Source organism: Motacilla alba, chromosome 2, assembly GCF_015832195.1.
Source record: "Motacilla alba alba isolate MOTALB_02 chromosome 2, Motacilla_alba_V1.0_pri, whole genome shotgun sequence".
In the NCBI taxonomy this organism is placed as follows: domain Eukaryota; kingdom Metazoa; phylum Chordata; class Aves; order Passeriformes; family Motacillidae; genus Motacilla; species Motacilla alba.
Window position 1 is genome coordinate 147,536,023 of NC_052017.1, and position 13,725 is coordinate 147,549,747.

General features: G+C 41.5%; 1 protein-coding gene across 2 annotated transcripts in view; it reads right to left on the minus strand.

Moving 5' to 3' along the window:
- Nucleotides 1-2,661: 2,661 nt before the first annotated feature.
- The window catches only part of AGO2 (argonaute RISC catalytic component 2), a 56,076-nt gene continuing 45,012 nt past the window's right edge, over nucleotides 2,662-13,725 (minus strand). For both annotated transcript variants that reach the window (XM_038127313.1, XM_038127312.1), the window contains exon 19: nucleotides 2,662-13,504. In XM_038127313.1, coding sequence (XP_037983241.1) covers nucleotides 13,396-13,504 — 109 coding nt within the window. In that variant the 3' untranslated portion in view covers nucleotides 2,662-13,395. The remainder of the gene's footprint in view (nucleotides 13,505-13,725) is intronic.

Below are 13,725 nucleotides of genomic sequence, written 5' to 3' on the forward strand. Positions count from 1 at the left end.
CAGAGCTACTGAGCCACACCAGAAGTGCTCCTGCTGTTTTAACAGATCAGAGGATGCTGCACTGTAAGAATTTTTCCTGAAGTTGCCATAAATGAAAATCATATTGTACCAGGAATGCTGCAGTGAGTGCTGAGTGGGACTGGATCCCTGGGGAGATTCCCAAGTGGGTAAAGGCAGAACTAGACCATTGTTCTAAGAGTTGGTTTGTTCTTTTTTTTTTTTTTAATATTATTAAAAGTGCATGGAGATGGGTGGAAAACTGAGCGTGGAATGCTGTTTGTGGGGAGGGGCTGCCAGTTTTTTGGGAAATTAAAAAAGATCCACCAGCACAAAATTGCACAGTGAATCTCTAGCAGAAACAGGGATGAGGGCAACAGGCAAATGCCTGAACCATGGATGGGTCACAACCAGAGAGGAACATCCTCAGACAGCCCTGGCAGGGGTCTGACCACAGCCCCATCCCCACCCCTGCACCCTGGGGACAGGAGGCAAGAGGGAGAGGGGAAAAGGGACTGGGAAAGGGGTGGAAGATGTTTTAATTCCACCTAATTTGTCAGTTAATTATATCATTTTCCCTCCAGTCACATCTGTTTTGCCCATTTCAGCAACTTTTCAGTGACCTTGCTGTCTGTACCTCAACCCTTGAGCTTTTCAATCCTATTTTCTCCCTCTGTGCCAACTGCATCATTTAACAGGAGCTTTCTCAGAAGTGACCAAGTATCTTGACCTGTTTAAGATGTTGTGGGATTTTAGGCAGTGGAACACAGGCCAAGGGGCGCTTTTGGATTAATTATTATTATTACAATCAGGTTTCGATCGTTTCTGCCCCCCACAACACCAGCTTGTGAGACCCATCCCCACCCCAGCCAATGCTGCTCAAAGGACAAAGTTTCCTAAACTTGCCGAAATGACAAAAGAACTGTGGTTACCAAGTATAAATCACCACACTGCATCCCTCTTGGAAGTTTCCTGTGGGATGATGAACATATTCTGTGAATTCCTGAGCCCAGAAGAATGTGCACACCCTTCTGGAATCATTCAGCCAGAATCCTCAATGGAGACTTCAGAGCTGCCAAGATTTGCCACAGCCCTCTCCAAGGCCCAGCAGCTGCCAAAGCTCATTGCCATCAAACCAGTGAAGGGTTATTTGTTTCCCCCAAGAGCCTGACACAGAGCAAAACCTCATCCAATTCCAAGTGGTGTTTCAAAAAACAATGGAAAATAAAGGGAAGAGACAGCTCTGACATTATTTCATATTACTGAGTAAAACCCATCTGTGTTTGCAGGGTTGGGCTCCCAAAGGAAGCTCCTTGGCATCCTTGCAATTCTGTCGGATGCTTTATAGTCACCACCAGGTGCTACATTTTCTTCATTTAAAAACTGATCACTGTAGGGATTCACTCATAAAGAAAAAAAAAAAATTAAAAAAAATTAAAAAATAATTTCAGGCATGTGGTTTCCAAAATGTTCATCTTCCCAGAATAATTCCAGGACTACATACGCAGTTTAAGCAGCACAGATTGTGTCTGGCTGGGCACAGAGAGGGTGGAAGCAAAGGGAAACATCCAAACACAAACAAGGGGAGAAATGCCAGGGAGGGCAATGGACCAGAGATTTTGGCAGAGTCTCACAGTGCACAAGCAACTGCAGAAAATACCCAAATGTTAAATGAGAAGACATCAAACAATTTCTTGTAAAGATGAGGAATTTTATTTTATTGACATACTATGAGGCAAAACAAAATCGACACCATACAAAATAACTTTATAAAATATCATTCACATCATTATTTTGTCAGGAATTACAGCATTCTGAGCTTGTTACAAGTCTTATGTTTTGAGGTGAAAAACACTATGCTAAATCTTTAGTATTAGTTGTATATATACAGTAAGAAACCAGAACAGAACCTGTTAGGTTTTTCATGAGTTTATTGCAAAAGTAGTGCAAACTATTTTACCTTGCAAGCTGTAAAACAAACTTGGAAAAGGACCCACCTACGCTTAAAAACATGACAATAAATGCTCAATTTCACAGCCTTTGAAGCTTCCTTCAACAGTTCTCAACAAAAATTTCCCATCTCTCTGCACATTTTTAGATTTTCACTGACTCGGAAATGAAGGAGTAGAGGGTGGACCTGCAGTAGGGAGCACGCAGAGAGCAGGAGGCTCCTGCTCCAACCTGGGGCACTGCTCTTACCCATGGATTTGGGGAATCACCCCCAAACACCACCAGTGGGGCAGGTTTGGTCACCGTGTGCCCCCATGAATCAACTGCTCCTTTCCACACTCGTATTTGAGAAAAGAGTCAAGAAAGTAGAACGAGCCAAAAGAAACTCCACAAACCATAATTAAGAATTAGGAACATGTATTGTCTGTTTTAGGAATATAGTATCCTTTTCTGAAGTCTAGAAAGCAAATTTCCATGGTCCCCCTCCCCGTGTGTACACACTGCACGGCACATCCCACCCCAAACTCCTGCATGATCCCAAGGCAGGATACTACATTCTGCGAGATCCAGAGAAAACAACGGCCTAAAACACTACTGGGGTCCCCCAAAGCAAACAGGTAGCTAAGTCATCTCCTAAAAAACCAGAAAAGCAAACAAATGCTACATGAAAAATGTTAAAGAAACAAAATGCAGCATATTCAGGCTCTTTTTTATTTTTTTTTATCTTGAGGTACCTATATAAATATTACCTTCTGCCCAAAGTACGATTGGTTTTTGTTAAAAAACTAAAGTCCTTATCACGAGCCAATTGCAGGGCAAACATTATTACTGAGAAAGTGCAACCATGCTGATCATTTATCTGCAGCATATTAAAGGATGATTAGGCTTTAGAAAATATAGCTTAAGTCTAGACCTGATGGAGCAGTTTTATAAAAACACTGAACAGAGGCATTTTCCTTTTGCTCGAGTCTCTCTGCAACAGAAAGCCTTAGGAAACAGCTGGGAAGTCCTGCCTTGATGGAATGCACTTTTACAATCCCATATACATTTTTTTTTTCTTTTAATATTTAAACTAAATACAATTTTACAGCAAAGATTCCCCCTCTGTAGTAGGTACTGGTAAATAGTGGATTTTTAAAAAATTGTTTAAACTTCAAAAAATGATAGCATATCACAACTTAAAGCTTTCCAAAAAGGAATTCTTTTTGAGTAAAAAAGATTTGACATAGTAGAAAAAACTTACACGTAGTTGTAAACTGTTACATACAAAACTGTGGAAAGGTCAATGATGTTTTATTCCCTCACCCTTACACATGTATCCCTTCATTTTATATTTATATATACACACATACACACCAAAGTCTTGTGCTATGTGCATATATAGAGACACAGAGATGTAGAGATCTGGGGTAGGATTAAACATTTCCAAAACCTTCTTTATTGGGTACTTCTCTTTGCCTAGGTCAGCTGTGATACTTGATTTTACAACTTGCTACACCAAAAATATTTTCAAATTCAGTTTTTTGTGGCGCAGTTAAAAACCATCTGCTGTTTCTAATCAGGAAGATGAGTTTTGATTGTTGTGCACTAGGGGAAAAAAACAGAAAGGCACAAAGAATAGAACTCAAATCCAAGATTGTTGTCTCAGAACAAGAAACCCGAGGGTTTGGGCCACGGATGGGGTCGGTTTGGTCGCCTTTGCCAAATCTCCTTGACAATTTGATTAACTAGCACCCAACTGGTTACATGAGGTAGATCCAAATTGGAAAAAAAATAAAAGCAAGCTGGGTCCCCAACACTTTTTTTTTTGCCTCTATTTAAAATGTTTTAAGGATCCTATGTCAGTCATAAGAAGTGGAAGCAATGGCACCTACCCAAATGCAAGCACGGAATTCAAGAATGGCTTTTTCTGGGATGTAAAATTTGAAGTATTGAATCACAATCCTCCTTCAGGCAGAGATTTGCTGGCAGGGGGAGGGAGGAGAATAGGTCTGACAACAAGGGCAACAAAAAGCTGGGATTTGGGAAAGCCTGTTTGGGGTCAGCTGCCAGAGGAATGCCCGAGAGCCAGCACCCAAAGAGGCATCACAGTACAGACAGCTACAGGTGTCCCTTGTTTTGCACGTCAGGAGGCTGCCTTGACTAACACTGAAGCTCTACAGGAACATCCTCCTGTAGTTAAACAGTATTCTTGCATACTCTGAGAGAGGAATCTGACACATTTACCATTTAGTTAAGGCTTAGTTTAAAGTGGCCTGGCCACACAGCATCGCACAAGTGCTCACCTACGGCAAAAAGCGAGAGAAGCAATGGGTGAATTCCACCCCCTGTGACCCCCCCAGCACTGCCAAGTGATGCCACAACCTCCACGGCAAAGCCTGCAGTGCCAGGGATGCCCTGCAGAGTCAGCTGAGGGTCATTCTGGGCCTGGTTTTGCATTACAAGTGCTACTCTCACCCAGCCAGCACCAATCATTTCTACACTGCAAGCACGAGACAGTTCCACAGAGAGGCAACACATACACAACACTACTCAACAAACATTTAGTACCACTTGGAACAACCTTAACATCATCTTTCTTTTTTTCTCAAAAAAAAAAAAAACAACAAAAAAAACCAAAAAACAAAAACCAAAAACCAAACAAACTTTAAATGGTCACAGAAACATTTTGATTGGAGGGAACATTTACAATATGAAGCTTCTGGATTGATTTTTGGTTCTTTTTTTTTTCAGTTATTTTATAAAAAATAATTTTTAAAGAATTTTTGAAACTATTGAAAGATTAAAACCTTAACAGATAAAGTCAGTTAATTTTGCAATGTACCAAAATTAAAGCAAAAAAAAAAAAAAAAAAAGATTTAATCAATACATTCTGTTTTCCATCTTGCTCCCAAGATCAAGTCAACCACTCCGCTGCACAGAAAACTGAGGCTGGATCTTTGCTTACCAGCTGCCCTAAATGTTGAAATCTTTGTGATTGTACAATAAAATACTGCAAAAGCCAGGGAAATTGTGCTTGTTATTTCCAGCCAAATACTGCTTTTGTATCTTTTACAGACAGCCTATACACTGTCCCCTGTCCTGTCACACGTGTGTGCACACACACAGAAAGGGACACACACAGATCCAAAAAAATCTAAACTTTACCAACAAATTACAAAAAGGAAGTGGCAACATTCTTTGGGATGGCACAGAATTTTGCCAGATACAATTCCTCATTGCACCTCACTGAAAATTTAATTTTCCAAGATAAATCTAAAACTTACTCCTTAATGGCTTTTGATGGTTTTTTGGTTTTTTTTTTCTCTTATTTTCTTTAAAATGCAATGATGAAGTTGTCATTTATAAATGAGATGAGCAATTGAAGGGCTCAGTCTTTAAGTTTCACAAGAAAATCTCTCAGGAATGACAGACTTTGGGTCAAATCCTTGGTTTTTAATAGCACAGAAACAGTGCTATAAAACAGTGAGGTTTGAGCATCTCATAGTTGATGCAGAACTAACTTTGGTGAAATCTAGAAACAAAATGCAGTGCATGTCATGTTGGTATGTGAGAGGTCTGACCCAACCCCCAGCAGCTGAGCTTTTGGGGTGCCATAAAGCCCAGACAGGATCTGCTTTGAGTCAAGTACATATCAGGCAAAAATGTGCAATTTCACAAAAAACAGCATGACTGAAGCTTCCTCTATTCATGGCTTTAAAACCAGGAAAAGCTGATAAATACAGAAAAGAGTCCACATTATTTTGGGGTTTTTTTCTGACAGGAAATCTAAGCTGACAAAGCAAACACAAACAGCACCAGTCAGGGGATTAGAGACTCCCAAGCTTGCCTGTTGACCTGTTCACCATTTATGCTTGCCAAGCACACTCAAAAAAACCCCAATGAAATGACCAGAAAAGTTTAAATTTCTATTTTGGGGACAACTCCTAGGCTAGTTCCCAGGTCAGACAGCCTCTGCAATCCCTGCTGATGAGCAGAGAGCAGCTGCTCCAGCAAGCAGTTTAGTTGTGCTTAAAGAAGAAAGGAAAAAAAAAAAAAACAAAGTTAAAGTCCACGGTTCAACAGCACATCCAAAATGTGGGGAAAAAAATACAACTAAAACCTGTGCACTCCTGAGAATCCTGTGGAAAGAATTATTCCCTTTGATACAGCACTGCCATGCAGCCCAAGGCTCCTCAGGGAGCCTCGGGGAGGTTGGCTGTGGAAGAGCAGCCTCAGGCAGGTTTACAATGGATCTGCTGAGGCAGTGCATGGACAAATCCAAAGGAATTGCATTTGGGGGAATATTTAGGTGGGAGGAGGGGGAAGCCACAGCCTGCATCTGGTGCTGTGGGTTTGCAGGGCTGCCACTTGCAGAACTCCCACAATGAACTCCTGCCAACCTCTCTCCTTCCAGATGCAGCAGGGGCCCTGGCCCAGCCCCAGCCAAGTCAGAGCTCCCCAACAGCACAAATCGGCTCAGGGAGCTCCCTGCCAGCCTTGCCCTTCTGGGATGGGGCCAGCAGATGGGTGCAGGGTGCAGGATCTCTGAAGGGCACTTGCAGAGAAGCCAGAAGGAAAACTAAATTTAAACTGTCACCTTAACAAGTGCTTAAATTGGCAATTTTGAAGGAAATGTCTCCCCTGGCTTCCTCTCTCATTTCCCCAAGGCTTGGGGAACCCAGGGTTTCTCTTCTCTAGGGCATGAGCAGCACCCAGCATGGAGCTCCTTCACTCCCCAAACTTCCTGGTGATCCTGGGTCTGCCTTGTCTGGAAAACACAAAACTCTGCTCCCATCAATGGCAGAGGAGCTGGTCAGCATCTCTGCACAGGGCAAGCCCTGCCAGCAGTAGTGTCCACGATCTGCAGTGCACAATGTAGTGAAACACCTTCCCCAAAGCAGCCATTTACCCTGCACTTCACACTTTTGGGGGGGCTTGGTAAATCATGACTGAGAACTGAACCAAACTGACAGGATTTTACCCTGTTGGTAAATTCAGTTATTAATGAGCTGGTTCAGAATGGTTCATTCAGTCACTTGCAAAATCTGAGTTCCAGAAAGTCAGGACACAAGCAATCCTCCTGCCATGGACGAGCTTCATTAGTGTCTAAACCCAGAGATTAAGGGAAGGAAATTACAGGGAGCACAGAATCCCAGGAATCTCACTCTGACAGGCCAAAATCCACAGCAGAAAGCCCAGTTACTTGTAAATAAAAATCAACTTTAACACTGCTATGAAACCACACCAGCACACTGTGCTCCCAACAGCTATTTCTGTCAGCAGAGTGGTTTGTTCTGAGATGAGAAAGCTTGTTTGGAATAACTGTAAACAAAATCTGATGTTTACAAACAAAACAAAATTAACAGAGTTTTCTACAGTTTCATTTCAGGTCACCTAAAGTACCCTCAGTCCACGTGCACTGAGGACGATGTCAAGGTTGAGTTTTGGCCAAGGCTTTGCACAGAAACAGTCCCAAGATGAACACACTCAGGTTTGGGGTTGTTTTTTGGTGTTTTGGTTTGGTTTTTTTCCCCCATATTTTAAAGTTTATAATTTTCTGAGCAGGGAATAAAGTATTTTCATTCTTACAGTCGCATGTCACCTTACCTAAAAAACACATCCAAAGAAAATAACCCAATACATATTTTTGCCTCAGACTCAAAATATATTTCAAGCACCTTCATGTCATTTGCAGAGAAAACCTGACATTTTCTGGCCGACAGGTAAAGTACAGAAACATTTTTCATTTGGAAAACGACAGTACAGAAACTCAAGTGAAGGGACAGGTCACAGAGAGAGCTGCTGCTAGGGAGTGACCCTGACCAGAAGCAGCTGTGCCAGATGTGCCACTTGCCGGGTCTGGTACCCTCTCAGTACACAGGGATGCCTCTGGAAGACAGAGGCTGAGCAGCCTCCCAGGATCACAGTATGGCACTGCCCAGTAAGGAACAGCCCGGGACAAATCTAGTCCCTCTGAGAGCATTTTGGCTGCTTAGTGGGAGGTTCACTTCAATGAATTCTTCCATGAAGGAATCCAGGAGGTAGCCTTGAACTGCACCTGCTTTGAAACTCAAGATTCCCACAAACCCACTTTTGTAGTGATTTGGCCAAGCAAATGCATTCAAATTAACACTTCAAAGAAACTACTCTGACAAAGCAACTGAAACACTAAATGGGATTAAACAGCTTCTGTGCCACACCAAGCACACACAGCACCCCCTTCCCATACAATTTGGATTAAACCCTCTCAGAAATGCATCTTTCCAGTCATTAACCCTCAGAAACAGAAGGCAGAACTTGCTGGTTTGCATCCTAACATCAGACAATGGGGCTAGAGTTGGGGTCTGTCCTGTCCCTGAGGGTTCTGGAAGCAAAAGGCAATGGCTGATGGATGGATGGGAGATCCACGGGCAGCTCAGCACACTGAAACATCCTCTGCACTGCCCAATCCCACACCATGCAGGGACAGACAGCAAGACATCATAACTGGATCCCAAATCCCTGTCATTCCACTAATTCTGCCATATCCACAGGTTCTGCTTCTATAACACAAGAATCATACAAGCAAGGAAAACCTGAGAGAGCTACATCTGATAATCCAAATACTACATTAATGCCATCAGTCATCAAACTGATACCAAAACTGGCATTTGAACCTTGCACAATGAGCACAGTGAGAGCTGAAACACTGCATCTCTGTGGTCTGGGAGAAATGTGCACAGAGGAGAGAAAGAAGAAATGTTTTATAAATTCACACAAACCCTAAGTATTTCCACTGAGATACAGCTACTGTGCCCTTCTTGGATTGATGCCATAATGCACACGAAGTATAACAGCATTTAACACCAAAGCTCCTACCTCAACACTGGAAAACATGGCAGTATTCTGGAAAATAGAACAAGGAATGGTATCCCCAGCATTTCAGTACTTGCTGTGCAGAGCACTATTTACAGTATCTTCAAACAGCTACAGCAGATGCAAAAAAAAAAAAAAAATTCTTACAGTAAAAAAGGAGTTTAAAAAACCCAATAATCAGTGCAATTACCTTCTACTTGAAGTTTTCCTTAAGAAAGATGGCATGTGTGCATCAAGAAGCATGTGACCAAATGGAATACAAAAGTAAAAAACAAAGGAGTGCCCTGCATTAGGAATGGGGAAGCCACACAAAGAGAGATACTATGGTAGAAGAGTATTAAAGAAACAGGAAAACAAGTGAGTTTAATTACACTGGTCTCAAGTGTGAAAAATACTGAGAACTCTTCTTACATTCCTTTAGTTAATGAGTAAAAGATACATTAAAAAAAAAAAAAGTCCCTTATGGGTTATTTATGCCACCAGAGGTGCTTATTTGACTGAGTCTGCTATTTAATCAAAAGCCTTCGGGCACATATATGAACAAATTTAGCCAGAAAGAAAAACTTGGAAGCATCTTAGAAACTTCAATCTTTTCAGGAAAAAAAAAAAAAAACCCTAAACTCCTCACACCTCCTCTCCAGAAGTTTTAATTTGATAATCCTTGTGGAAAAACCTCCTGTCTTATGTTATAAAAGTGATCCAACAAGAACAAGACTCTATTACAACAAAGGCTGCAGGAGTTATTAAAAGAGGCAGAATTAAAGCCAAACCTTCACAACCTTTTTGCTTTTACAATCAGGGAACGCTGCCTGGGGGCCTGGATGGAGATCAAAGGTATTTGCTACCTGAGAGATCAAGAAACAAGGGAATTCCTGTGCCAAAGCCTCTGGAACATGGAAGATCATTGATTGTAATTCACAAAGTCAAATATTCTAAAAGCAAGCCCAGCCAAACTAAGGAGCTCTAATAAAACAAGTGACCTCACTCTGTACATCAGTGCATACACACACACGTGTTAAATTGCATAGGGCTGTCTGAAATGCCACATAAAGGCAGAGACAAACCCACCTCCTTCCAGCATTTCCCAACAGGACATTTGCTCCTAAGGATCAGCTCAGCTGTTTCCTGGGGGCTGGAACAGATGGGGTGGACTGGTTGCTCTGTTCAGCCACCGCAGCAGAAATTTCCACCACCAAGCAAACCTCATTATTGCATTAGATTTTGCGCATCAAGGGAAAAAAAGACAAACTTTTAAGTATTTTGTGTCTTCTGATAGTACTTGTCACCTCCCAAGAGGAGCATTTCACACTTGATGCTGTTTTGGGGGAGTTGTGCCATGGGACTCCTTTGCACAGGCTGGAAAATGCCCCAAGTGCCCAAGGGTGGCACAAATCTGGTTATTGCTGGCCTGACCTGCACAGTGAGCCAGACTCAGAGCTGTGACCTCAGCTGGCACTTCTCCACCAGCAGCCTGGGGGAGACTGAGACTTCTTGAGCTTTGTGCTGACCTGAGATGTTCCTGTTCTATACCAGACATGTAGGAGGTACAGAATAAAAAAAAATAATTCTAGGATTTTATGTGTATGTGGCAGGTGTTTTTGGGCAGGAGACATTCTTGAATACGTAATTTATGTTTAAAATATTCCCAGAAAGAGAGGTGCTGGACTGCCAGCGTGGTGTACTCTACAAAGCATATCCCTAATCAGTTGTTGGTTTTTTTTTTTTAATGCTTTAAATTATTCACTAATTCACCATTAGTGGGAGGGAAAAGGAGGGAGACACAAGTGAAACATGAGGGTTAAAAATTAATTTGACCATCATCAAATAAATGCAGATCTACTTTACAACTTTACCAGTTGTGGAGTCTTCCTGTGAATCACAAGGCATAAAGAATTAGCAGTATTAGAGGCTTAGAAAGGTCTGTAAAAGGTAAAAATGTCCTGAAATGCACATAAACACCCGAAGTTCTTCATACTTAGGGAAGGAAAATTACATCATTTCTGCTCATTCCAAGAGGATGCACAAACAGCTACTCTCAGATTAAGGGCCTGCCTAAAACTCCTTTTCTCACAAAGGAAATATCTTAAATAGGATGCAGTGCAGTCCCAGGCTGCTTCAGAAATGAGATTTGAGGTCAAGACAGATCCTGCCCTCCTCACCCCATCTGACCACCTGTACAATTCCACTGTCCCAGATCTGCATGGAAAGAGGGGGATGAATTTCACATCCAAGAGGTCTTTGCATAACAGACAGCAAATAAGTTAAATGATGTCTTAAAATGGATGATCTTTATCCTATTTGATAAGAAGAATTCATATAAAAATAATTCTTATATAAAACTCTGCCAAATGAATATCTTCACTGAAATAGGAAAGCTCTGAAGGAAACACAGAGAAGTGCAACACACCCACCACGGGGAGGATCTGCAGCTTAGGGGTGCTTGAGGGGAGGTAGGTACAACCTCGCTGGCACACAGCAAGACAGACAATGCTACCTAGGATTTGCTTCAAATTTACAGAAATCTGAATTTCTAGAACTACGACCAAGAAGACACTCTGAGCCAGCAGCCTAATCACCCAATCAGAATAGTACAAATATGATTATTCTGTTAACAGGTTTTACATTTCACCTACAAAACACCGACAACTGACACACTGCTACGAGGTGAAGATCTGAACTGGAATTATGTACCTAAAAGTCTTTATGCAGCAAAGGTTGGGCATTTTCTAGCTTATCCAACACCACCTGGTTGCAGCTGACCTGCTCTGGGGCCCAGAGCTCTGCATGGGTTAAAGCTACTCGCCCATCCCAGTGGCCAGAGGTAAAAGTGTCCACACAGAGACTGAGCAGCTGCTCGGAGAAAAGGGAAAAGACAAAGCAAAATCCATCAGTGGAGGAGAATGAAGGTTTTCCAACCTGCCTCTCAGCATCTTGTTTCACTTATCCCACGGAAAAACAAACAAGATCAAGTCAGCATAAAAAACTTTCCTGGGCTTTTCCCATTTCCTCCTAAACCTGCTTGTGGCATCGTCATTAGTGCAATGGTTTACATGTGTGTTATGGTTTTTATGAATCCAGTGTGCAAACTAACAGAAGCATCTGAGTCACAATTATCAGTTTTAATTAATGCTTCTCCTAAGAGAATGGCAAAACTCTCACGTTTCCTACGGCTCTTATGCATAATGAAGAGAGCTTCACCTCCCTCCCTAAGTAAACTTCAGTTTCCTAATTTTTATCTTTACTGCATAGATTCTCTGACTCCTGCCTAACTTCCAGCCACTCTCCTCTAGCAGAGCTCCTGCTTCACCACTACTCAACATATAAATAAAATACAATTGTTTTGTGCTTGAATGAATGTAGGATGTTGGTCTTGTGTGCGTCTGAACCGCAGAGGTAAAACCTGCTGTGTTGTGTGCACTTTGAAAAAGCCTTTCTGCAAATCCCAAGCTACAACAGACACTGGCTGCATCTCTCTCCTCTCACCACACTGATTGCATATTTTTTTTTTTTGCATTTGAAGAGTAATGTCCCCACAAAAAGGATTTTACTTTCTAAGTTCAAAGCATTCTTGATATGTTAACAGAAGTATAATGAGCACTCCTTAGTAAATAAAAATAAATAATAGCATCTAGTCTATCACATTAATACTGTGAAACATATATAAAATTTACATTAACTCAAACAACAGTGAAAAAGGATTGTACTGTATTTATCACCACAGACCCGTATTCTTTAGAGACTTTGGAAAGTAAGTGTCACAGTCCGGTATGACAAATCCTAAAGTTAGCTGTCAGTATGATTTTTAAAAAATCTTTACAATTTTTTAAAATGGCACATTTTCTTCTGCCAATCTAACTGGAGCTATTAAAAGCTTAGGTACAAGATTTACTCTTTTTCTTTTTTTTTTTTTAAATTCATCTTTAGTCTATGAAAAACATTTTAAAATGCAGCACAATAAAAAACATTCAAGAACAAGCTTCAGAAAATACATTTGTCCTTAGACACACAGAGAATAATCTGAGAATAATCTTTATAAGACAATTAGAAACCAGAATTTTGTCAAGCTCTTATTTTGAAAATAAAAATTTTGTAAATGCATCTAGAATAATCAAGGCTTCATAAATACTCAAAACATGCTTTGCTTTCCTTTGTACTAAAAGCTGATTCACAGCCTTTTAGCTCATCAAACCTTAGTATGAACTAGATCTTTCCAAATTATCAAAAGCAACTCAATGAACAGCAAACTGAATGAGGAGTTTTGTGGGTTGGGTTGTTGGTTTGGTTTTTTTTTTGTTTCTCTTCCCTAAGCCCTGAGATTGCAGCTCTTGATTTAATTATAAAACCTGGGTCTGTTTTATACCAAGCAGCTCAGAGATTTTTTGGCAAACCACATTTCCGACAACAGTGGGGTTTGGTACAAGAATGCAGTTTGTGATCAAGTCTGAAATTCTGGACGGAAGGCTTCCTTGCAAATGGGAAAGAAAGGAATAAAGATGCATCACTCATTGCTGGCTGTCCCTGGGCTGGGGCATCTGTTGGTCTAAGTGCAGCTGGTCTGGTGTGAATCCAACTCTGCCTTATCCGGAGCCGCTGAGCTTTAATTAAACCATGTCAAGCAAAGTACATGGTGCGCAGCGTGTCCTGGTGCACCTGGACTGCCTTAGCAAGTGCTTGGTGGTCTCTGCCATTGCTCTGGCCAGAAGTGTGGCTTCCTTCAGCACTGAAAGAGAAAGGGGGGTGGGGGGAAAACAAAAACCAACAGGTTGGGGGGGGAAGAGAAACCCTATTTAATCTGCCTCTCCTGGCACATGCTTCTGTATCGTTAGTTTCTTCTGAACAGAATGGTCAAACGTTAATTACCCTTAAAGCACCACTGAGGTTCTGAAACAGAAAACAGCACCTGCAGGAACATCTTCTGCTTTGTTTCAGCATAATTCAGCG